Source organism: Sceloporus occidentalis, unplaced genomic scaffold (assembly GCF_023333645.1).
Source record: "Sceloporus occidentalis isolate IW3139 unplaced genomic scaffold, rSceOcc1.0.p SCAF_2, whole genome shotgun sequence".
In the NCBI taxonomy this organism is placed as follows: domain Eukaryota; kingdom Metazoa; phylum Chordata; class Lepidosauria; order Squamata; family Phrynosomatidae; genus Sceloporus; species Sceloporus occidentalis.
Window position 1 is genome coordinate 239,785,857 of NW_028316982.1, and position 18,896 is coordinate 239,804,752.

General features: G+C 40.9%; 1 protein-coding gene across 5 annotated transcripts in view; it reads right to left on the bottom strand.

The window, feature by feature from the left end:
* B4GALT4 (beta-1,4-galactosyltransferase 4) overlaps window positions 1-18,896 on the bottom strand; it is a 46,697-nt gene that overhangs the window by 9,392 nt on the left and 18,409 nt on the right. For all 5 annotated transcript variants that reach the window (XM_089512494.1, XM_089512493.1, XM_089512496.1 and 2 more), the window contains exons 2-6: window positions 12,470-12,648; window positions 8,822-9,292; window positions 7,498-7,730; window positions 3,201-3,388; window positions 753-875 (exon numbers count right to left, since the gene is read on the bottom strand). In XM_089512494.1, the coding sequence (XP_089368620.1) occupies window positions 753-875; window positions 3,201-3,388; window positions 7,498-7,730; window positions 8,822-9,092 (815 nt within the window). In that variant the 5' untranslated portion in view covers window positions 9,093-9,292; window positions 12,470-12,648. The remainder of the gene's footprint in view (window positions 1-752; window positions 876-3,200; window positions 3,389-7,497; window positions 7,731-8,821; window positions 9,293-12,469; window positions 12,649-18,896) is intronic.

An 18,896-nucleotide genomic window follows, 5' to 3' on the forward strand; every position in this document is an offset into this window, starting at 1 on the left:
GCGCAAGGGCACTTAATGCGCCTTTTCGTCCGCACAGGAAGGAGGTCTGAAACGGAGCTCCTTCCTGCTCTTGTGTCACTGGGCACAGCCTTTATATGGCTGCGCCAAGTGACGCAAGGGAGAAAGGGGCCAAGCGGCCCCTTTCTCCTCCTCCCTGCTGCCACGGGGTGTCCTTGGGGCTTCAAGCCCCAAGGACACCCCTTTCCAGGCTGCGGGGAAGGGGCCTTTTGCTGCTTCCCCGCGGCCTGGAAAGCGGCGGATCGGGGCCTCAGCAGCTGCTGCTCTGGCCGCTGAGGCCCCAATCCAGTGAGGAAAGGGGCGGGTGCAGGCCACTGCTTTTCGGCTGTCTGTAACCCGCCTTTCTTTATTTACAGAGAAGTAAGGGTCTATCTGTGCATGCATGCATGACAGAAAGAAATTTATAACATGTTGATTTCCTACTTTTTCTTAACTATTTGCTTGAAACACTATGCAATGGCCTCTAGAAATGGCCAAGATGCCAAGAACTACTGCCTGCAATGGCATCCTTCCAATCATATGTCATATATTTCAGTCTAGTGCCTGTACTTCCAGGTTTTATAACAGCAAGACTGTCAAAGTTTCACATCCCAGTGTAGACTATTTGCAGGACACAAACATCATCTTGGATCTATAACAAAACTCCTGCATTTTTTAAAGCAATCTATGAGTTACCTATACCCAAAGAACTCCCCTCGTTCAGACTATCCATTTTGGCTCAGAAATGCATTTACCTGATCCGGAGGTCATCGTCCTCTCCTCCCCAGCCCCAGTAGTTGTTAGAAAATCCATTCACCTTTGAGAATTGCTCCCTTGTTAGAGCAGTTACACCCCCAAAGTAACCTTGGTAATTCAACCTAAACATGGCACAAGAAGAGATAAGGAAGATTTTTTAATGCTATAAATTCTAACAGAAGTTTTACTACTAACATAAGCAATTCCCAGCTTTCTAATATGAAGGGGACACTGTGCAGCTTCCTGCTTCCAGGAGGCTTGCTGTTTTCACATGAGGTAATGATTGGAACAGCAAAAAGTGCATTATCTTAGGAAGCTCTCCCATCAACTAGCTATTCTTTATCTAATTACTGGCAAACAAGCCCATCTTCTACCACCAAGGTCTCATGTCTGTCAAAATAATGACTAGTACCGCGAGACCCCCTTCAATGATGCTTACCACAAAACCCTGATGTTTAAATTTATTTATTCATCCATTCATTTTTAGTTGTTAAACCTTTTTTTAACCTCTGACTGCATCCAATCGCATATATCCAACAAGCTTAAAAACAATTTTTAAAATATTTAAACTAGAATGGACTTTTCTTAGGGAGAAAGTCTAGCTCCCTTTCATTCTCTTTCCTTTATCATGGTGGGAAATACTACTGCATATTGATAGTTTTAGCTACCAGTATACTCATGAGAAAGACCCCTCTGTCCAAAAGCAACTCAGTGGGCTAAGACACAATGCTAGCTGAACTGAGAGTTACACATTCAGCCATGCAACAAGGAACTTTCAAGTCCTCGCTCTGAAATATGTTTTCTGTAGTCCCTGACATCTATCCTGGGAAGCCCTTTAGAGGCATTCAGTTTCACCCAGCAGCAAGTACAATACAGCAGGAAAGGAGCATGCAATTGGAAGCTCTATATTCAGTTCTAAATATCCCCCCACCAGCCAACCTAGTTGCCAATCTTTGCCTCAAAACATCAGTTGTTTTAGAAATTATACCAACTTGCTACAAAAAGAAGAGTGTGTTAAGTTTTTCAAAGAAGTGTTTCTCTCTGTTCCTAAACAGACAAAAAAATTAAACCGTGCTAGACCATCCAGTGCATCTGTGACACAATGGAACTAAAAATACAAGCTTGATTAAGGTGATCAATAAGGCTAGTTGTGGACCTCCAGATGATGTCAGATTACAATTCTCATCAGCCCTTGCAAGTACATCTAATGGCAAGGGTTGGTGGGAGTTGCACTTCCACATCTGGAGTCCCATGTTGCATACTTCTGCTTTTAAAATTTAGAATATAGGTTTAAAGAATCAGCATGGGACAGCAGATAGTAACAGGTCTTTAGAAGGCGGGAAGGCTTGTGTAGTTTTTCCATGCTTCTTTTGAAATGGAAGAAGGTGCCAACAACACAACAACACAAGCATTTTCAGTCCTATGGGTTGTACTTCAACCCTACCATCTATAGGGTCTATGGCAGGAAAAGCTGATGAACTGTCAACTAAGCTGACACTATCATATTTATTTGGACAAAAAAGTGGAATAAGGCCTGCAGGTTCACTGCTTTGACCTACCACCATACACTTTAACCCCACAGAACAGATTAAGGTGGTGTGTGCATGTTCTCCTGCAGAATAAAAGCAATTGCCCACTCTTTCCAAAATTCAAGCAGAAGTGTTTGCCTGCACTGTGCAACCACCTCTATTCACTTTCTCACTACCATCTATTGTTCAGTGTCAGTTTTACCACAGGAAATAAGGTGGAACCACAAGTTCATCCCGGAGACTGACCTGAACCCAAAACACATTGCAGAAATAATCCAGTTTGAGATTGCTTTAACTGCCCTGCCTCAGTGCTAGGGAATTCTGGGGACTGTAGTTTTGTGAGACCTTTAGCCTTCTCTGTCAGAGAGCTCTGGCACCACAATAAACTACAATTCCCAAGATTCCTTAGCACTGAGCCAGATCAGTTAAAGTGGTATCAAACTGGATTATTTCTGCAGTGTGTTTTTGATCTCAGATTCAGACTTAGTCATACTTGGAGTGGACCTGCTGAAATCAATGTTAATCACAACTATCTTAAACTTCACTAATTCCCATGGCTGGATATAACCCTATATATTGTTATGTTGTTTTAACTAATTTTTAAAGTTTGCCATGAGATCACTGTGCCCAGAAAGTCAACATATATATGTCTTAAATAAATAAAATAAAACTAGAAGTTTATTCTACGCCACTGGCTTCTAGTCACATGTAAATTTGCATGTTCTGAGGAACAGCAATGAGAATAGAGCCGAATAACAGAGAGATTTATCAGCCTCAAAGATTTCCAACTCAAATGGCAGATGTAAGAAAAAAAGTATAGCATCCTTCACTAGTATGTAAACGGCCTGCAAACTAGCTCTACTTTGTAAGATGCTAAGATGTCCTCCCCAACTTCTTCCCTCCTGTAGCCTCTCCTACCTGTAGCCTGTGCTATTTCTGCCCACCACCAAATGTTTTGGCTGACTGCCACACTTGTAAATGTTGAAGTCATTTTCTGGCACCAAGTCAACATCATGGAAGATGAAACAATCCCAGTTCTCTTCCTTCAGTGCTTCCAGGTATCCCACATTCAACAGTTTTGCCCTGTTAAACTTCACATTGCCAGCCTGCAGACAAGAAAGAAAGACTCTCTGAATGAGGTGTACTTTGCCAGTCCACAGAAATGGTATAAAAAAAAAACCCAATAAAAACATGAGGGCTAGCAAGACAGAATAGAACATACATGCTGCAAGTCAATGAGACTGAATCTGCACTGCAGAAATAATCCAAGTTGACACCACTTTAGTTGCCCTGGCTCAATGCTCTGGAATTCTGGTATTTGTAGTTTTGTGAGACATTTAGCCCTCTGTCAGAGGGTTCTGGTGCCACAACAAACTGCAGTTCCCAGAATTCCAAAGTACTGAGCTACAACAGTAAAAGTGGTGTCAACCTGGATTATTTCTGTTGCACAAATGCAGCCTAAATAGTTCTCTGTAGTTATTCTGAGCCCAGTTCAGCTCTCACTGTAGACAAGGAGTGATACCCACAAAATTGTAACATATAACACACAACTCTTTATTTCCCAACATCCTCTCCATCAGCTGTCTTTCCACTTGGCTTTCTTAAAGAGAAACACACAACTGCATACGCCATCAGCTCATCTGGACGAAAGCACCATTTGGTCTCTCTTGCCTCTACCAGCAGTCATTTCTTATCTATGCATTATATTAACAGTATGAAATTGCTGCTGGTGTTTATTTTTCTTTCTATGCTCCATTCTTTTTTCCTTTTGCAACTAGAGTCCTATTCACACATTCACTTACTCAGTTGGGTTCAGCATGCGAAACTAGGCACCAACTAGCCTTGCCCTCTCTATCATCATTTCTTCATAGGAAAGCGATGTGTATTAAGAAGAAAAGTTGAGTTTGTAAGTAAATGCCAATTTCAGCAGTATTAAACCAGGAAAAGATGCCATAAAAGCAGTGGTACTGCAACAAGGCATCATGTTCTCTGAAAGAAGGCATTTACCTGGGTGGGCAGGCTGATACACCACATGGCATGCAGCCTGGTTACAGTATGCTGCCAATACAGCTTGAGTTATATTTTTATAATTAATGAAATTCGGCAGGAGACATTTTTCACTTCTGTGGATGTACTACATTTTTTTGTCCCCTGAAACACACTGAAATTCCCATGGGGTCAGCCAATATCCCAGAAGTCACTTGAACAAGTATGTTTATCTATCAGAATAAGAGTTAAATTGTGTGAAAATCAAATTTTCAACTTAAAAAGGTGCCTCTCTGGTGGAGGCATAGACTTTTCTCTGGAGAACACACAAACAAAAGAATTCAGAACCCTTCCGGAATAGCAATCAGAAAGCAAAGAGGAAATGAATAAAACTTATTTTGTAAAAAGTACAGATGAATAAATATTAATGTCGTACTGTACTAGCCATTGCTTTTGTTTTAAATTACTTAGGCTGCACATGTACTGTAAACTAGAAGACAAGTTAATAACAGCAAATTGTCACTTTAGAAGCACACTGAGGATTTTATTAGGCAAGTTTGTGAAACTAAATGTATGTCACCTGAAGAACATAAAGTTGCTGACTGCACATACTGGAAGCAACTCTCTCTAGAGTTTTAAACTAGGCCTTTTCCTAGAGCCACCTTGGAGTTGTTAAGGACTAAAACTGGTTATGTTTTGCATGCAGTGCAAATACACTGCCAACGAGCAACTCCCTTCACTTATTATTTAAATCAGTGGCGAAGAGATCAAGTTTTACTTATTCATTTGTACAAGTTAGTTACTTAGTTATACTTGAGAACCAGTGTAGTGAAGTGTTTGGGGCAATGGACTATCACTCTGGAGACCAGGATCTGAATCCCTCCTTGGACAAGGAAACTCACTGGATGACCTTGGACTTTGATACTACCACCTCCATCTACAGTTATCATTTTTCCCTCCAGGAACTCCTTTCACAGCATCTCCTTGCAATCCTGTCATTTGTTTCAGAATTTCCAGCCTACATACAGTTTTTAAAGGATGAGGACTGAATATAAACCAAATTTATAAAAGATTGGTTATTTGTAAATGCAGAATGGCTGTGTTTCCTTTAGATGGAACAGGTGAAGTCACTAGATGGGTGCCATTTTTGCAGCTCCAGCTAACTTACTCATAGTGTTCAGAGTCATTCATATAACATCAAGCATAAAGGATATTCAAATGTCCACTTTTATCAATGGAGTAATCTTGATAGAATGCACGGCAAGAGATGTACTGCCTGTACTGCCTCAAATAATAGTTTTTTAATAGGCCACAAAATGAATGTACAGTAGAGGGGAAACTCAGGCTTCTCAGGCCTGTTGGTGTTGTGTGCCTTCCATTCTATAGTGACCCTGAGCTGACCCTATCATTGGGTTTTCTTGGCAAGATTTGTCGTTCACAGGAGACTTTGCCTTTGCCTTCCTCTGAGGCTGAATGGGACTTGCCCAAGGTCACCCAGTGTGTTTCCATGGCTGAGTGGCGATTCAAATCGTGGTCTCTTCAACATAAGGTGTTACATTTAGGCAGGAAAAAATGAAATGCACAGATATAGGGTGGGTGACACCTGGCTTGAAAACAGTATATGTGAAAAAGATCTAAGAGTCTTAGTATATCATAAGCTGAACATGAGCCCACAATGTGATTCAGCAACTAAGAGCCAATGTGATTCTAGACTGCATCAATAAGATTATAGTGTCTTAAATCAGTGGTCCCCAAATTGTGCTCTTTAAGTGATTTTGGACTTCAGCTCCCAGAATCCCAGACTGTTGGCCAACATGGCTGAGGCTTCTGGGAACTGAAGTTCAAAATCTCTTAAAGGGCACACCATTGGTCTAGATCAAGGGAAGTAATAGTGCCACTCTATAAGGAAATCATGCCTTACGAGGAGAGGCTTAGTGAACTGGGTATGTTCAGCCTGGAGAAGGGACGATTAAGAGGTGATATGATATCCCTGAATAAGTATTTGTCATATTGATGCTATATAAGCTTGCTTTCTGCTGCTCCAAAGAATAGGACCCGGAGCAATGGATTCAAATTAGCAGAAAAGAGATTCCACCTCAAGATTAGGAAGAACTTCCTGACAGTAAGAGCTGTTCAACAGTAGAACACACTCCCTTGGAGAATTGTGCAGTCTCCTTCTTTGGAGGTTTTTAAGTAGAGGCTGGGTGGCCATCTATTGGGAGTGCTTTGATTCTGTGTTTGTGCATAGCAGGGGATTGGATTGGATGGCCCTTGAGGTCTCTATTATTCTATTCTGCTTTGGTCAGACCTCACCTGGAATACTGTGTCCAATTCTGGGTACAATTCAAGAGGGATATTGACAAGCTGTAACATGTCCAAAGGCAACCAAAATGATAAACCACGCTGTGTAAGGAGTGACTTAGGAAAATGGGTATGAGAAGTGACATGATGGTCATATAGTTTTTTGTGGGTTTTTCAAGGTACGTGGCCATGTTCTAGAAGAGTTTATTTCTGACATTTTGCCAACATCTGTGGCTGGCATCTTCAGAAAATTCTTCTTGTTTCTTCCGGGGCACGGGAGAAGCCTTTCCGGCATGGCTTCCAGCATATGCTGGAAGCCGCCTATAGCGCGCTTGCGTATGACGTGGGCGCACTGTATTAGGATGCTGAAAGACAGTGATAAAAAACTTAAATAGTAAATGCAAGAAGTCAAGGAATAGATGCCATTTTGCTGAAGGAACATTCATGCCAAGGAACTTGACAAAATTCACCACCTCTAGAGAGGTGAATGCAAGATGTGAAATTCACCAAGCATAGCCTTTGAAAGAGAAGTGAGATGCAAAAAGCTTGAGCTAAACCCCAGGATGCAAACAGGCAATTATATGAGTAAGATACATTTTTCAAGCCTGGCAGCTTTGAGAGTAACAATGCTCTACCGACAGTGCATAAAGTTAATTTGCCACCCGCTCTGTTTAATTCATTTGATCCGCTTTAAGCTCTTGAAGCAGAAGGCATAAGAAACCCATCAGCACTGTTGCACACAGGGACTCCAAACTGCTGGTAACACACTGAGATGGATTTGTATTAGAGCTGGGAAAAGTGATCTGAGAGCTGCCTGAGGCAGCATACTGATCACAGCTGAACAAACAGACACAACAGGAAGACACACAAGAGAGTCAGAGGCTCCCATCCCTCATTGCAGGGCAAGCTTTGTTCCATGTAGACTTACCTGGTGGATGACATAGATGCCATAGTCCAGCTGCTGCCGCTGGAGAAAAGGATGAAGGTGCTCTAGCAGGTACAACAAATGCCTCTCACGATTGCGGTGTGGGATCAGTATAGCAACTCGTTGATGAGCTAAGCAGCTTTTAGGGCGAAAGCGACCCTTTACAACCTGAGGATTCTCTTTCTGCACCTCTTCTAGGCTAATAGATGCTTTGAAGACAAGCTTGCTGGGGCCCCCTATGGGAAAAGGCAGGTGTTATTATCATAAACCTAGTCACTCATAACTTTATGAGAAATGTACATGTCTGGGTACTCAGCGAAGTACAAAACACTTGGGGAGGTTGTTTATTTCATGCTTCATTACTTAAACTTAGCACTATACACTAACATTCCTCATAAGCAGCTAGATTTGCTAACAGGCCAATCGTACAGTGGATGGATGGATGGATGGATGGATGGATGGATGGATGGATGGATGGAATTGACAGACAGGAAAATTAGAGTCTCCATATCATCAGCTAGTAACATGATCTGCCACCTCCACAATCAGATCTGGCTTACAGGCTCCTCATGGGTTTCCCATTCTGTAATATGAGTTGAACAGGGCTTAGATGTCATACCAAAACTTTTAACTGCTTACAGCAAGCCCAAAGGGGAACATTGCAAAACAGCCAAGCAAGGGGCATTTGATATCTGAAACTATTTATCAAGGCCATATTCATACATTAGTGGTAAAGTCCAGGAGCTGTTTTTCAATGGTCGGATCCCACTCTGGCAATAACGGAGCAATAAATGGGGTGAGATGGCTAGACTATGGGGGAAATATGTGTTAAAATTTGGCTAATAGTCTAGCCTGCTCAAATAAGATCAAAAGATCCAGTCACAGCACTGCAATGAAAAAGTCAGGTTTTTAAATTATCCTAAATTCACATAGAGTAAGAGCAAGGAAGCATGAAGACTGGTTTTAAAAAAAACAGATGAAATCGTGTTTGTATGCAAATGACAAATTAAACTTAAGAAGTATGGGGAAAGACCTGTGTTAAGCTCCTTGGCTTGTACCTTTCAAGGGCAGGGCAAGGCAGGGACTGCATGAACTGCCAAAATGCCCCCCCCCCCAAAAAAATCACAACAAAACCCCTGGTGTGGAGGGGAAATTACATTAAATACTGCAGGGGAGTCCTGCTAACCTATTTAAAAGGTGAACTGCCACTGCTGGAAGCTTCCAGGAAAAGCAATTCACATACATACCCAGGCCCTCACTTTGCCCACCTCAGTCCTACTACCACAAGGACTTCCTCAAGGGATAAGGGAAGCATGAATTGACTTACGCAGATAGGGAGACAGGGAGGGACAAGGAGACATTGTGATGGGTAGTTTCACAGTAGGCACAGCATTTCTGTCTGAGTTTCCCTTTTGGTCCTCTGCAGCAGTGGTTGTTTTCCTGATGTATCCTGCCAAGCTTTTCATCTTTGGACTTTCATGGAAAGCATCCACTAGGTAAGTGGAGGTGACCCAACCCACCAGCAGGATACACATGCTGATGAGCATCAAGAGCTTGAGCTTGTATGAGACATGAAGGCTGGCATAGCTCAATCCCATGGCCCTGCTCTAGTTTATGAACGTCTTCCTTGATACTGCCCTTGATGTATCCCTGTCACAGCACACTTCAAGGAAAGCAGGAAAGTCAAAATAAAAAGAAGAGGTCTGTAGTGCTGCATTCTGGCAAGCGTCCTTGGGATTTTGAATGCATGTCTTTCTAATTCAGCAAGAAGTGGAAGGTGGACATTACAAGAGTTGACCTGTTTAGAATGAGACAAAATTAAGACATTCAGCTTTCCTCACCACTAATATTGAAATTCATCACCCCACATACTTCAACAAAAGCAGGATCTGTACAAATCTACTGTATCATAGATGTCAGTGATAGAAGAACAAGTGTCTCTTCCACAGTTTATAACAGAACAAACTCCAAAAGTTTCAGGTTTCAGGAAGGACCATAGCATCTGCTGTACTGTATATGCAAAAGTCCTTGAGTTCAATCCCTGATATTGCCAACTGAAAAAGAATCAAGTGAATAATATCTGACAAATATATATATCAAGTATACTTGCTTCTGAAAGATGCTTTTCTTACTTTCCATACATACAACATAACACTGTTATTACACATATGATCTTCTTGTGAGAATCAAGTCCACAGAGAACATGGTCTACCAGACTGTAGGAAACTGCTATGAAGTGTGTTTTCCTGGTTAGTCAATGGACACCTTAAATACTGGCCTCCTTTTCCTCTTGGGCTGCTGTCACACTGCAGAATTAATGCAGTTTGACATGGCTTTAACTGTTGTGGCTCCATCCTATGCAATCCTGGGATTTGTACTTCAGTGCAGTACCAGAACACTCTGACAGAGAAGACTAAATAATATGCACAAAACTACAAATCCCAGAATTCCATAGCATTAGCCGATGGCAACTGAAGTGGTATCAAACTGCATTAATTCTGCAGTGTAGATCCAGCATTATTGAGCATGTTTTAAGGTTAAATATAGTCTGTAGAAAGAGTGGAGATAAAGGAACTTCAGGTATATTGAATGTAATTACTGTATGTAAATTTTATAAATTCAGAGATGCCCATCTTTTGGGGCATTGGATGTATCCTCACTTTCCTGATGTGCAAAATACTGTTGCATTCTAAGGTATAGTCCTAAAATGAGGGAGGAGTATCATAACAGAGCATCACCACTTTTTTATCTTCTTTTCCATTACTGTCTAGGCATCTGAGTAACATATACTGGTACTGCAGAACGCAATGGCAGAAACAGAAATACAATACAGAAGAGGGAGGAATGGGCTCACTGAAAATAAACACGCAGAGATAGACCAGCAAGTTTCATTTTCACAGCTAATAAAAGGCTACCCACAAAGGAAACCAGACATTCACCGTGTACTCTGAATACAAAATTCAAAGACAGTAGGTAATTAAGATATGCAGATTTTAGGAATCCAATATAGAATCCAATATGTGGTATAGGGAAGAAAGGGTAAAAAATTGATTCTTAATAAGTTAAATATCAAATAAATCGAAACAAAGAGGTCAAAAGTAAAAAAAAATTGCCTAACAGATGTGCAACAGAGTCTGAACAAATGAGATGAGCACAATTACTGTAATTCATTGTCTAGATAGATGTTCAGTGAATTAGCCATTTGCAACAAAATGTCTCATCATGTCCCTTACTCCCCTCACACCAATTCCACTCACTTAGTTATTTTATTTCTCTGGGGTAAACCACAAATTGCCATTTCAGCCAAATGTTGGTCTGCCTGAGCTCTCCAACAGAAGATTGAAAACTGTGGTTTGAAATCTGCAAGTGTGGATGGTCTCAAGCCTGTAAGCAAGCAATATGCAAGGAGGGAAGAACAAAAGCAAGGCTCATTTCATTAATGCTGAACCATAGCATGGCATAACCATGTGAGCCAACTCAGAATCTGCTGCTTGTTTCTGTGTACTTATTAAAATACACAAAGAAAGGGCAGGCAGTTAAAGGATGCTCATCTTCATCCATGGTGTTATCAGAGAATTGTATGATGTCCAAAGGTGAAGATTAAAGGAGCATAAATTCAGTAAGATCAGAACAGTAGGTCATGAATACCACCCGCTTTCCATCTGTAACTTAAGATATCCTTTACAGCACTTACAAGGAAATGAATATCACATAACAGCAAGATAAATTATTATGGTAATAAAGTTGTATAGTCCTATCAAATCAGCAGTATAATAACAAGACCTCAGAGCATAGTGCAGCTACAATTTAAGTAAAGGATATTGGAAGGTGTTTTTCCCTTTGGTTGCCAGCTATGGACTACAATTTTGACAGTAGCAGTCATTCATTTACTCTCAATTATATACAGTGGTGGCATTTTTATGTACTGAGAACCAGCTACAAGTAGAAAACTGCAAGAGTCTTTATTGGCTTGGCTAGGCTAGGCTATAGGTCATTTAATAGAAATGGTCTGTGTTTCACTCCACTGATAACTAATGACCCATGAAGAGATGGCATAGTTTGGCATTTAGAAATCAGTAAAAGAAAATATCCTGCACAGTGGAAGCGAGAAAGCCAAGCAGTAGATTATCTAATCAACAACTCCCTGTTTAGTCAATTGTAGTAATACTTAGTTTTTCCTGGAACCATACACTGATAATCCAGCTATATGGGACTTATCCAAGAATCTAAACCAGAACTTCCAGAGGTGGATATAGATGAAGTGTTAGGGCTGATACCTTGCAAAAAGAAAAGTGGTGTAAATAGCGACTGACATGCAGAAAAGGGAACATTAGAAGTTTTTTGTGGGATTTTTGGGCTATGTGGCCATGTTCTGGAAGAGTGTATTCCTGACGTTTTCCCAGCATCTGTGGCTAGCATCTTCAGAGAATTCTCTGAAGATGCCAGCCACAGATGCTGGCAAAACATCAGGAATACATTCTTCCAGAACATGGCTACATAGCTCAAAAACCCCACAAAAAACTATGGATTCTGGCTGTGAAAGCCTTCAACTTCACATTGAGCTTTAGAAAGTCAGAAAAATGTGGCATAGAGCACAATTTGCATTTGCCCTCCATAAGTGGTAACATAATGTGTATAAGTGCAAGCGAAAGAAAAAGAAAATCTCAGAAAAATACAAAGCAGGATTTCTGGGGCATGTCAGCTGAAGTCAGACATCTGATCATCTGAACCTAAAATAGTTTAAGAGTAGAGTTCTCTGTTTTAAAATCAACTTCTTTCCTAATTTTTAGGCATACATAGCACAACTTCAGCTGCCATCTTTATGCTCAATGCTGAAAAAAAATTCTGCTCTCTTGAAATTCAGCCAAGCATCCATTCACCCTGCACCAAAGGAGAGGCACACCAGTCAAGAGTGCAACTTGCTGCTCTTTTCTTAACTCTTTAAGCCAAGAGAAAGTGAGCTCATTAGACTTACTTGATCCTGCCCCTGGTTTCCTTCCTGTAGTGAAGCTGTTTTGTTGTTACTGCAGCAAAGACAATTGCCGTGCCAGGTAGCAGGGGCACTTTTCTGTAGTGAAATCCCACACCATAAAGAGCTCTCTGTTGCTTCTCAGAGATTCAGGAGGAGGAGTCTGCTCAAAACTGCATGAACCACTAAAAGAAAAGTTAACAGTTTCAGCTTTTTCTTATTACAGGCCACTCCCACCCTGCTTTCTATGCAGTCAGTTCCCTCCATCCCTCGCCTTTCTTTCAATTCAGAGAAGTTACCTTGCAAGGATTTCTACTCAGAGCTGGGGGACTTGGGGAGCCCTACTTCAAAAAAAAGTTATATTTGCAAGTTTTGGGAAGTATCTCAAGCATATTTCTGCTCTTCAGGGATTTTATTCTTGCGAAAACTGTCCTGAGGGTATTCCACCTGCCATCCAGATATTTTCCTTCCCAATCTTGACATCATAAACCCTTCTCACACACAAACGACAAATAACAAAGGGGTCTCAGATTTAACATCCTTACAAGCAGAAGGTTACCTAGAGTTCCTCCAAATCTCTCACAATTGATTTTAGTGGAAATGTTTCAGAATTTATGGTGACTATAAGGAAGTTGAATGTCAGGATCTGAAGGATCAGATCTTTTCCTTCTTCTGAGGTTACTTAAAACCACAAGAGAAGCCCAGTTAGAATGTAAATGACAGATCAGGAGAGCAAACAAACCCAATAGGATACCAGGGAGTCTTATAAAAGGTAAGATGGCTTTATTTCAAAGAAAAATGAGAACTGGAGTCCAAAACATCTTAGGTGACCAAAGTTTGGGAACCACTGGTCTAGATCATATTCAATCAAAATCACAAAAGTAATCATAAGCCGTGACAGATCTGTCTAAAGACATTTCCCCATTCTACTCATGATCAGATGTCCTTTGGATCTTGGTTGTCCTGGCACAGACTGTGAGTGTGGACCACATGGTACAACCTCAACCAAATGTCCATAGGTGCAGCAGACACCCCACCCCCCCAAGTCTCCCTTTGTTCTTGTCTCATGGGGGTCATTCAGACATCTGGTTTTTTTAGCACAATGATTCAAATACACCAGCTCATGCATTCTGGGTTTGTTATTTACACTACTTCATTAGAATCACATCTCTTCACATCTCTCAATGTTCAGTTGCTGAGACATGCTTGCCAGCCCTATGCCTCCCTCCCATAAAGGTGCTGGCAACCCTTGGGAGAAACTGTCCCCAGCTGGCTGTCTTGGGGCGGTGGTGGCGGCAGCAATATCTCCTGCTGCTCCCTAGAGCCGCCAGCTGCCAAAAGATGGTGGGGAAATGGGGGGGGGGGGAGAATGAGAAAGGGAGAATCCTCCTCTCCCCTAACTGGAAGGGAAAGATGCAGCTCAGCATGCCGGGTTCATTCCTGGGTCTATTCGCATTATTATTCACACTGCCGATGATGCGAATCTTTTGAAAAAACTCGAGGGAAACACTGGTACTGATTATCCCCGGGTTAAGTGGGGGGTTTTGGTAGCCCTCCCCACCAAAGTGAATAGGGTGCATTCGAGATGCACATGAACAATGGAAATTCAACCCGGATTCATCCTGGATTATTTTCATCCTTTGAATAGCCTCATGGTCACCTGAGACTTTTCTATTGTCTGCTGAGAATGATCTCGAAGATTCACACTTCTGTCCATTGGCCATTGGTCAATTGTCTTTTGTTACTTCTGTGACACTGACACCAATACATGTATTTATACACCATCATTAAACCCTTTGTCTATCTGCAATGAAGACTATATTCCTCATCTGTGTTAATCAGATAATGGGAGGACCCATTATCACACAGACACACAAGTTTAACCTCTGTTCTGAAAAAATTAGTGTAAGCCAGTATTATAGAAATGCAAACCATGCATGTAGAAGTGAAAGCCAATCAGTTTGGTTACTGAAAAGGAAAATCTTTCATTAATAATCTAGGAACCTTTCTGAGTATCAACCCTTCCAAAAGGATTTTGCCATAATTGCTTATGAAAGACTTCTGGATAAGTGTAGATATCACAGGAAAAGATTGGTCTGGTGAAATAACAATATGAAGATAGGAGGTACCCCTTCCCTTTTTGGTAAAGTAGAGAAGTAAAAGGTTGTGTCCCTCAAGGATAAATGACTTGGAGTCCCAGATTAATAATGAGACCGACCAGGTTTGCAAATGACACCAAACTATTCAGAATGGTAAAGCCCTAAAGGAATCATTATGCTCCAAAATGATATCTTAAAATTGTTACATGGATTTGTAATTGGTTGACCGGCTGAACCCAAAGGGTGCTCAACAATGGCTCTTTTTCAGCCTGGAGATAAGTGACCAGTGGGGTCTCACAGGGCTCTGTCCTGGGCCCAGTGTTATTCAACATCTTTATCAATGACCTGGATGACAGAATTGGGAGCATACTTATCAAATTTGCAGATGACACCAAATTAGAAGGAATAGCTAATACTCCAGAGGACAGGATCAACATTCAAAATGATCTGAATAGACTAGAAAGCTGGGCCAAAGCTAACAAAATGAAATTCAACATGGAGAAATGTAAGGTACTACACTTAGGGCAGAAAAATGAAATGCACAGATATAGGATGGGGGACACCTGGCTGAATGAAACTACATGTGAAAGGGATCTGGGAGTCCAAGTAGACCACAAGTTGAACATGAGTCAACAGTGCGATGCGGCAGCTAAAAAGGCCAATGCAATCTTTGGCTGCATCAATAAAAGTATAGTGTTTAGATCAAGAGAAGTAATAGTGCCACTGTATTCTTCTCTGGTCAGGCCCCACCTGGAATATTGTGTCCAGTTCTGGGCACCACAATTCAAAAAGGATATTGAGAAACTGGAGTGTGTCTAAAGGAGGGTGACTAAAATGGTGAAGGGTCTGGAAACCTTGCCCTATGAGGAATGACTCAGGGAGCTGGGGATGTTTAGCCTGGAGAAGAGAAGGTTAAGAGGTGATATGATAGCCCTGTTTAAATATTTGAAAGGATGTCATATTGAGGAGGAAGCAACCTTGTTTTCTGCTGTTCCAGAGAACAGGACCCGGAACAATGGATGCAAGCTACAGGAAAAGAGATTCCACCTCAACATTAGGAAGAACTTCCTGACAGTAAGGGCTGTGCGACAGTGGAACACACTCCCTCGGAGTGTAGTGGAGTCTCCTTCCTTGGAGGTCTTTAAGCAGAGGCTAGATGGCCATCTATTGGAGATGCTTTGATTGGATTTCCTGCATGGCAGGGGGTTGGACTGGATGGCCCGTGCGGTCTCTTCCAACTCTATGATTCTATGAATGAATGCCCAGCAAAACGGCAAACAAGGAAGAGGTGCAGAAAATAGCAATTGAACAGATGTGGCAAAGGATTCACCTAGAAAGCCCTTACAATCTCTTTCAACTCTGTGTTTCTATGACCATGGAATTGTACTACCAAACCCACAAGCAAACGCTAAATCATCTTGGATTTCCAAGTTCAGAAAATGGTATTCAGTGTATTATAGCAGAAGTTTAAAGTTATGTTAAGTGTAGAGAAAGTTAAGTATAGGGAATCCACACACACACCAGAAGACAAGTTATACCCTAAAATTGACTGCCAGTAGGTAGAAGTAAAACCTTGGAAAGCAACCGAAAATTGAATTACAGAATGTATTGCCACTAGATGTGGTGATGCAAAACGCTTTTAAGGCAGACAAGACCCACTGCGTGACCCTGGCCAAGCCACACTCTCTCAGCCTCAGAGGATGGCAATGGAAAACCCCTTCTGAACAAAACTTATCAAGAAAATCCCATGATAGGTTTGCCTTAGGGATGCCATAAGTCGGAAATGACTTGAAAGGACCCAACAACAACAAAGACCTACCAGCCTTGATACTAGCCAAGACAGCTAAAAGGCAACTCTTATGTTCAGAAGCAGTGTATACTGTATTTGAATATTAATTTGAAGGGGGAGAATGTTAGGCATGTAGCTTCTTGTTTACATGTGGGGCTTCTGGGCTTCCTTGTATCTATCCACCAAGCATGACCAGCTGGACGATCTTATCCATGGGGTCTCTTCTTACATTTTATGACAACACAGAACTCTATCAAAGGAAAGACTAACTTACGCGTATTATATTTCCACTGATGCGAATGCTTTAATTTGCATGGTTAATATCTTCACTGCTGCCACTTTCATTGGTTGGTGTGATGTGTTTCTGTGTTTTTTTTCCCTTTAATTTGTTTCCCCCCCAAGTGTTCAGCATAAATATTCAACATCTGTGAGTGGAAGGGTATGTGTGTGGTGGTGTGTGGTGTGTGCATGTACTGCACAAAAACATCAGAACAAAATAGAGTAATAATGTACAGTAGTGTCGTATCTATGCTATGTCTTCCTTTTAAAAAAAAAACCAATAAATGGCTTCTTTCTTCCATCTGTATGGTGGAAAAATGTAGAATTCCCTCCCATAAGAGGTTCAGTTGCTCTCCTCTCTGCTCTCTTTCTGCTGGCAGCAAAATATCTTTTTATTTAGATAAGACTTTTGTTCTTAAATCATGTGAATTTTTTCACTTTGACATGCTTATCTTTTAAATTATGTTTTACATTGTTTTAATTATGTGCTTCTTTAATAGAATTGTCTGTTTACCTGTTTTTAAAATTTTAGAAAATAAGGTTTTCATTGAACTTCATTTTAAATTGTTTGCAAGCTGCTTTTGGTCCCATGCTGGGAGAAAGGTAGGACAGAAATTAAATAAATTGCTAGTTCACTTTAATTTTACATGGCACAAAAATCATGCTGGCTACACCTGACTGGTCACACTGCCTTTCCTTCTGCAGGATGTTGGCAGGGACAGGCAACAGACGTCTACTGAATTGGAAGTGTGACTTCAACGCAAGGCAGTAAGAAGCAATAGATCAGTAAGTGACAGTTCACAGTCACAGTTCACATTAAAACTAGAGGAAATAAGTAGACTTGAGGAAGTGCTGCACACGGCTGTTCAGTTAATATTAAACTGGTTTAACCAATGTCACACACAATTATATGTAACTGTCTGAAAGGTACGTGTAATGCAGCTTCTCTGGATCAAATTTAATCATGGATTAAATATGCTAAAAGTTGACCTCAATTCAGTTAAAGACAAAGGTTGAGATATTAGGGGATATAGAAGGGTTCCTCCACTCCAAAGCTTGAATATCAAAAGTATCTCAAGCATTCAAGTATATCTGAAAGAATAACAGTGAGCAGGGTGGAGAGCATTCCAAAGGCAGACATTCAGAAAGGGGAAAAAGTACTGGGGGGGGGGGGGGGCTGGCCCTACAGGACACACCTCCTCAACCAACTAGCTGGTGTATTACAAATAGTCTGGCCAGGTATGGAATGATGTACAAACGAATGAAAAGGGCCAAAAGTTCAACTAGTGTATAGCTTTTTCCCAGTCATCTTTGTACATGTATAAGAATTAACAAATCTTTAACCTATTTGAATTTTACCAGTTCACATATAGGAGTTGTCTTTCACTTCCGTATTTGATTATATGTGGTGTCCTTGCCACAATGCAACTATACAGTATTATAAACATCCACCCCATGTGTTTCAATGGTTTATTCTTTAATTATAAATTAAGACTGTCACCCACAACATCACAGGTTCATCTTCATATGTATACACCATTATTTGTCAGTAATCCTCACAAACTACCATGACACTACGCAAAAGAATAAATGGATACAAATTAGGCAACATAAATGGCAATAGTCAAAATTTGATTGGAAATGCTTGTGTCTCAAGATACTATTATCTGACACCCCAAGTTCACATTCCCAAGTGAAAGAATTTCACATGAGTTCTAGATGAAATAGCTGAACAAGTTTTTATTATCAGAGTCAGCTGTACTACTACTAATAATAATAAATTTTATTTATATACCGCCCTGTGGCGAACCAATCCAGGCGGTTTACAACATTAAAATAACATACAGCATAAAAACAATATATTTCCCTCCCCCCTTAAAAAGTTATTAAACAACATATCTAATTTAAAACCACAACAACTAGTTAAAATAACAATAACTGTACAGTGTGATTCAAAAAGAATACTGCACAACTGAATAAGAACAACTTTACTTTTGCACCATCCTTTTTGAACCACCTGGTATATGCTATGGCTTGAATGGGGAAAATCTTAAAAACCACACTATATGTGTTAAACAGCTTGTCAATGCAAGGATGTCTGCGTTATCAGTGTTAATGACCAATGTTTGCACTTTTTGCATCTCACATCTGTCTGACCCCATGGACTGTGCACACACATACAGAGTCAGACAGATTTATAACAATTTGCCAACTGTGGCATAACTTCATGCATCTGATGATGTGTGCTATAGTCCCTGACTGCTTA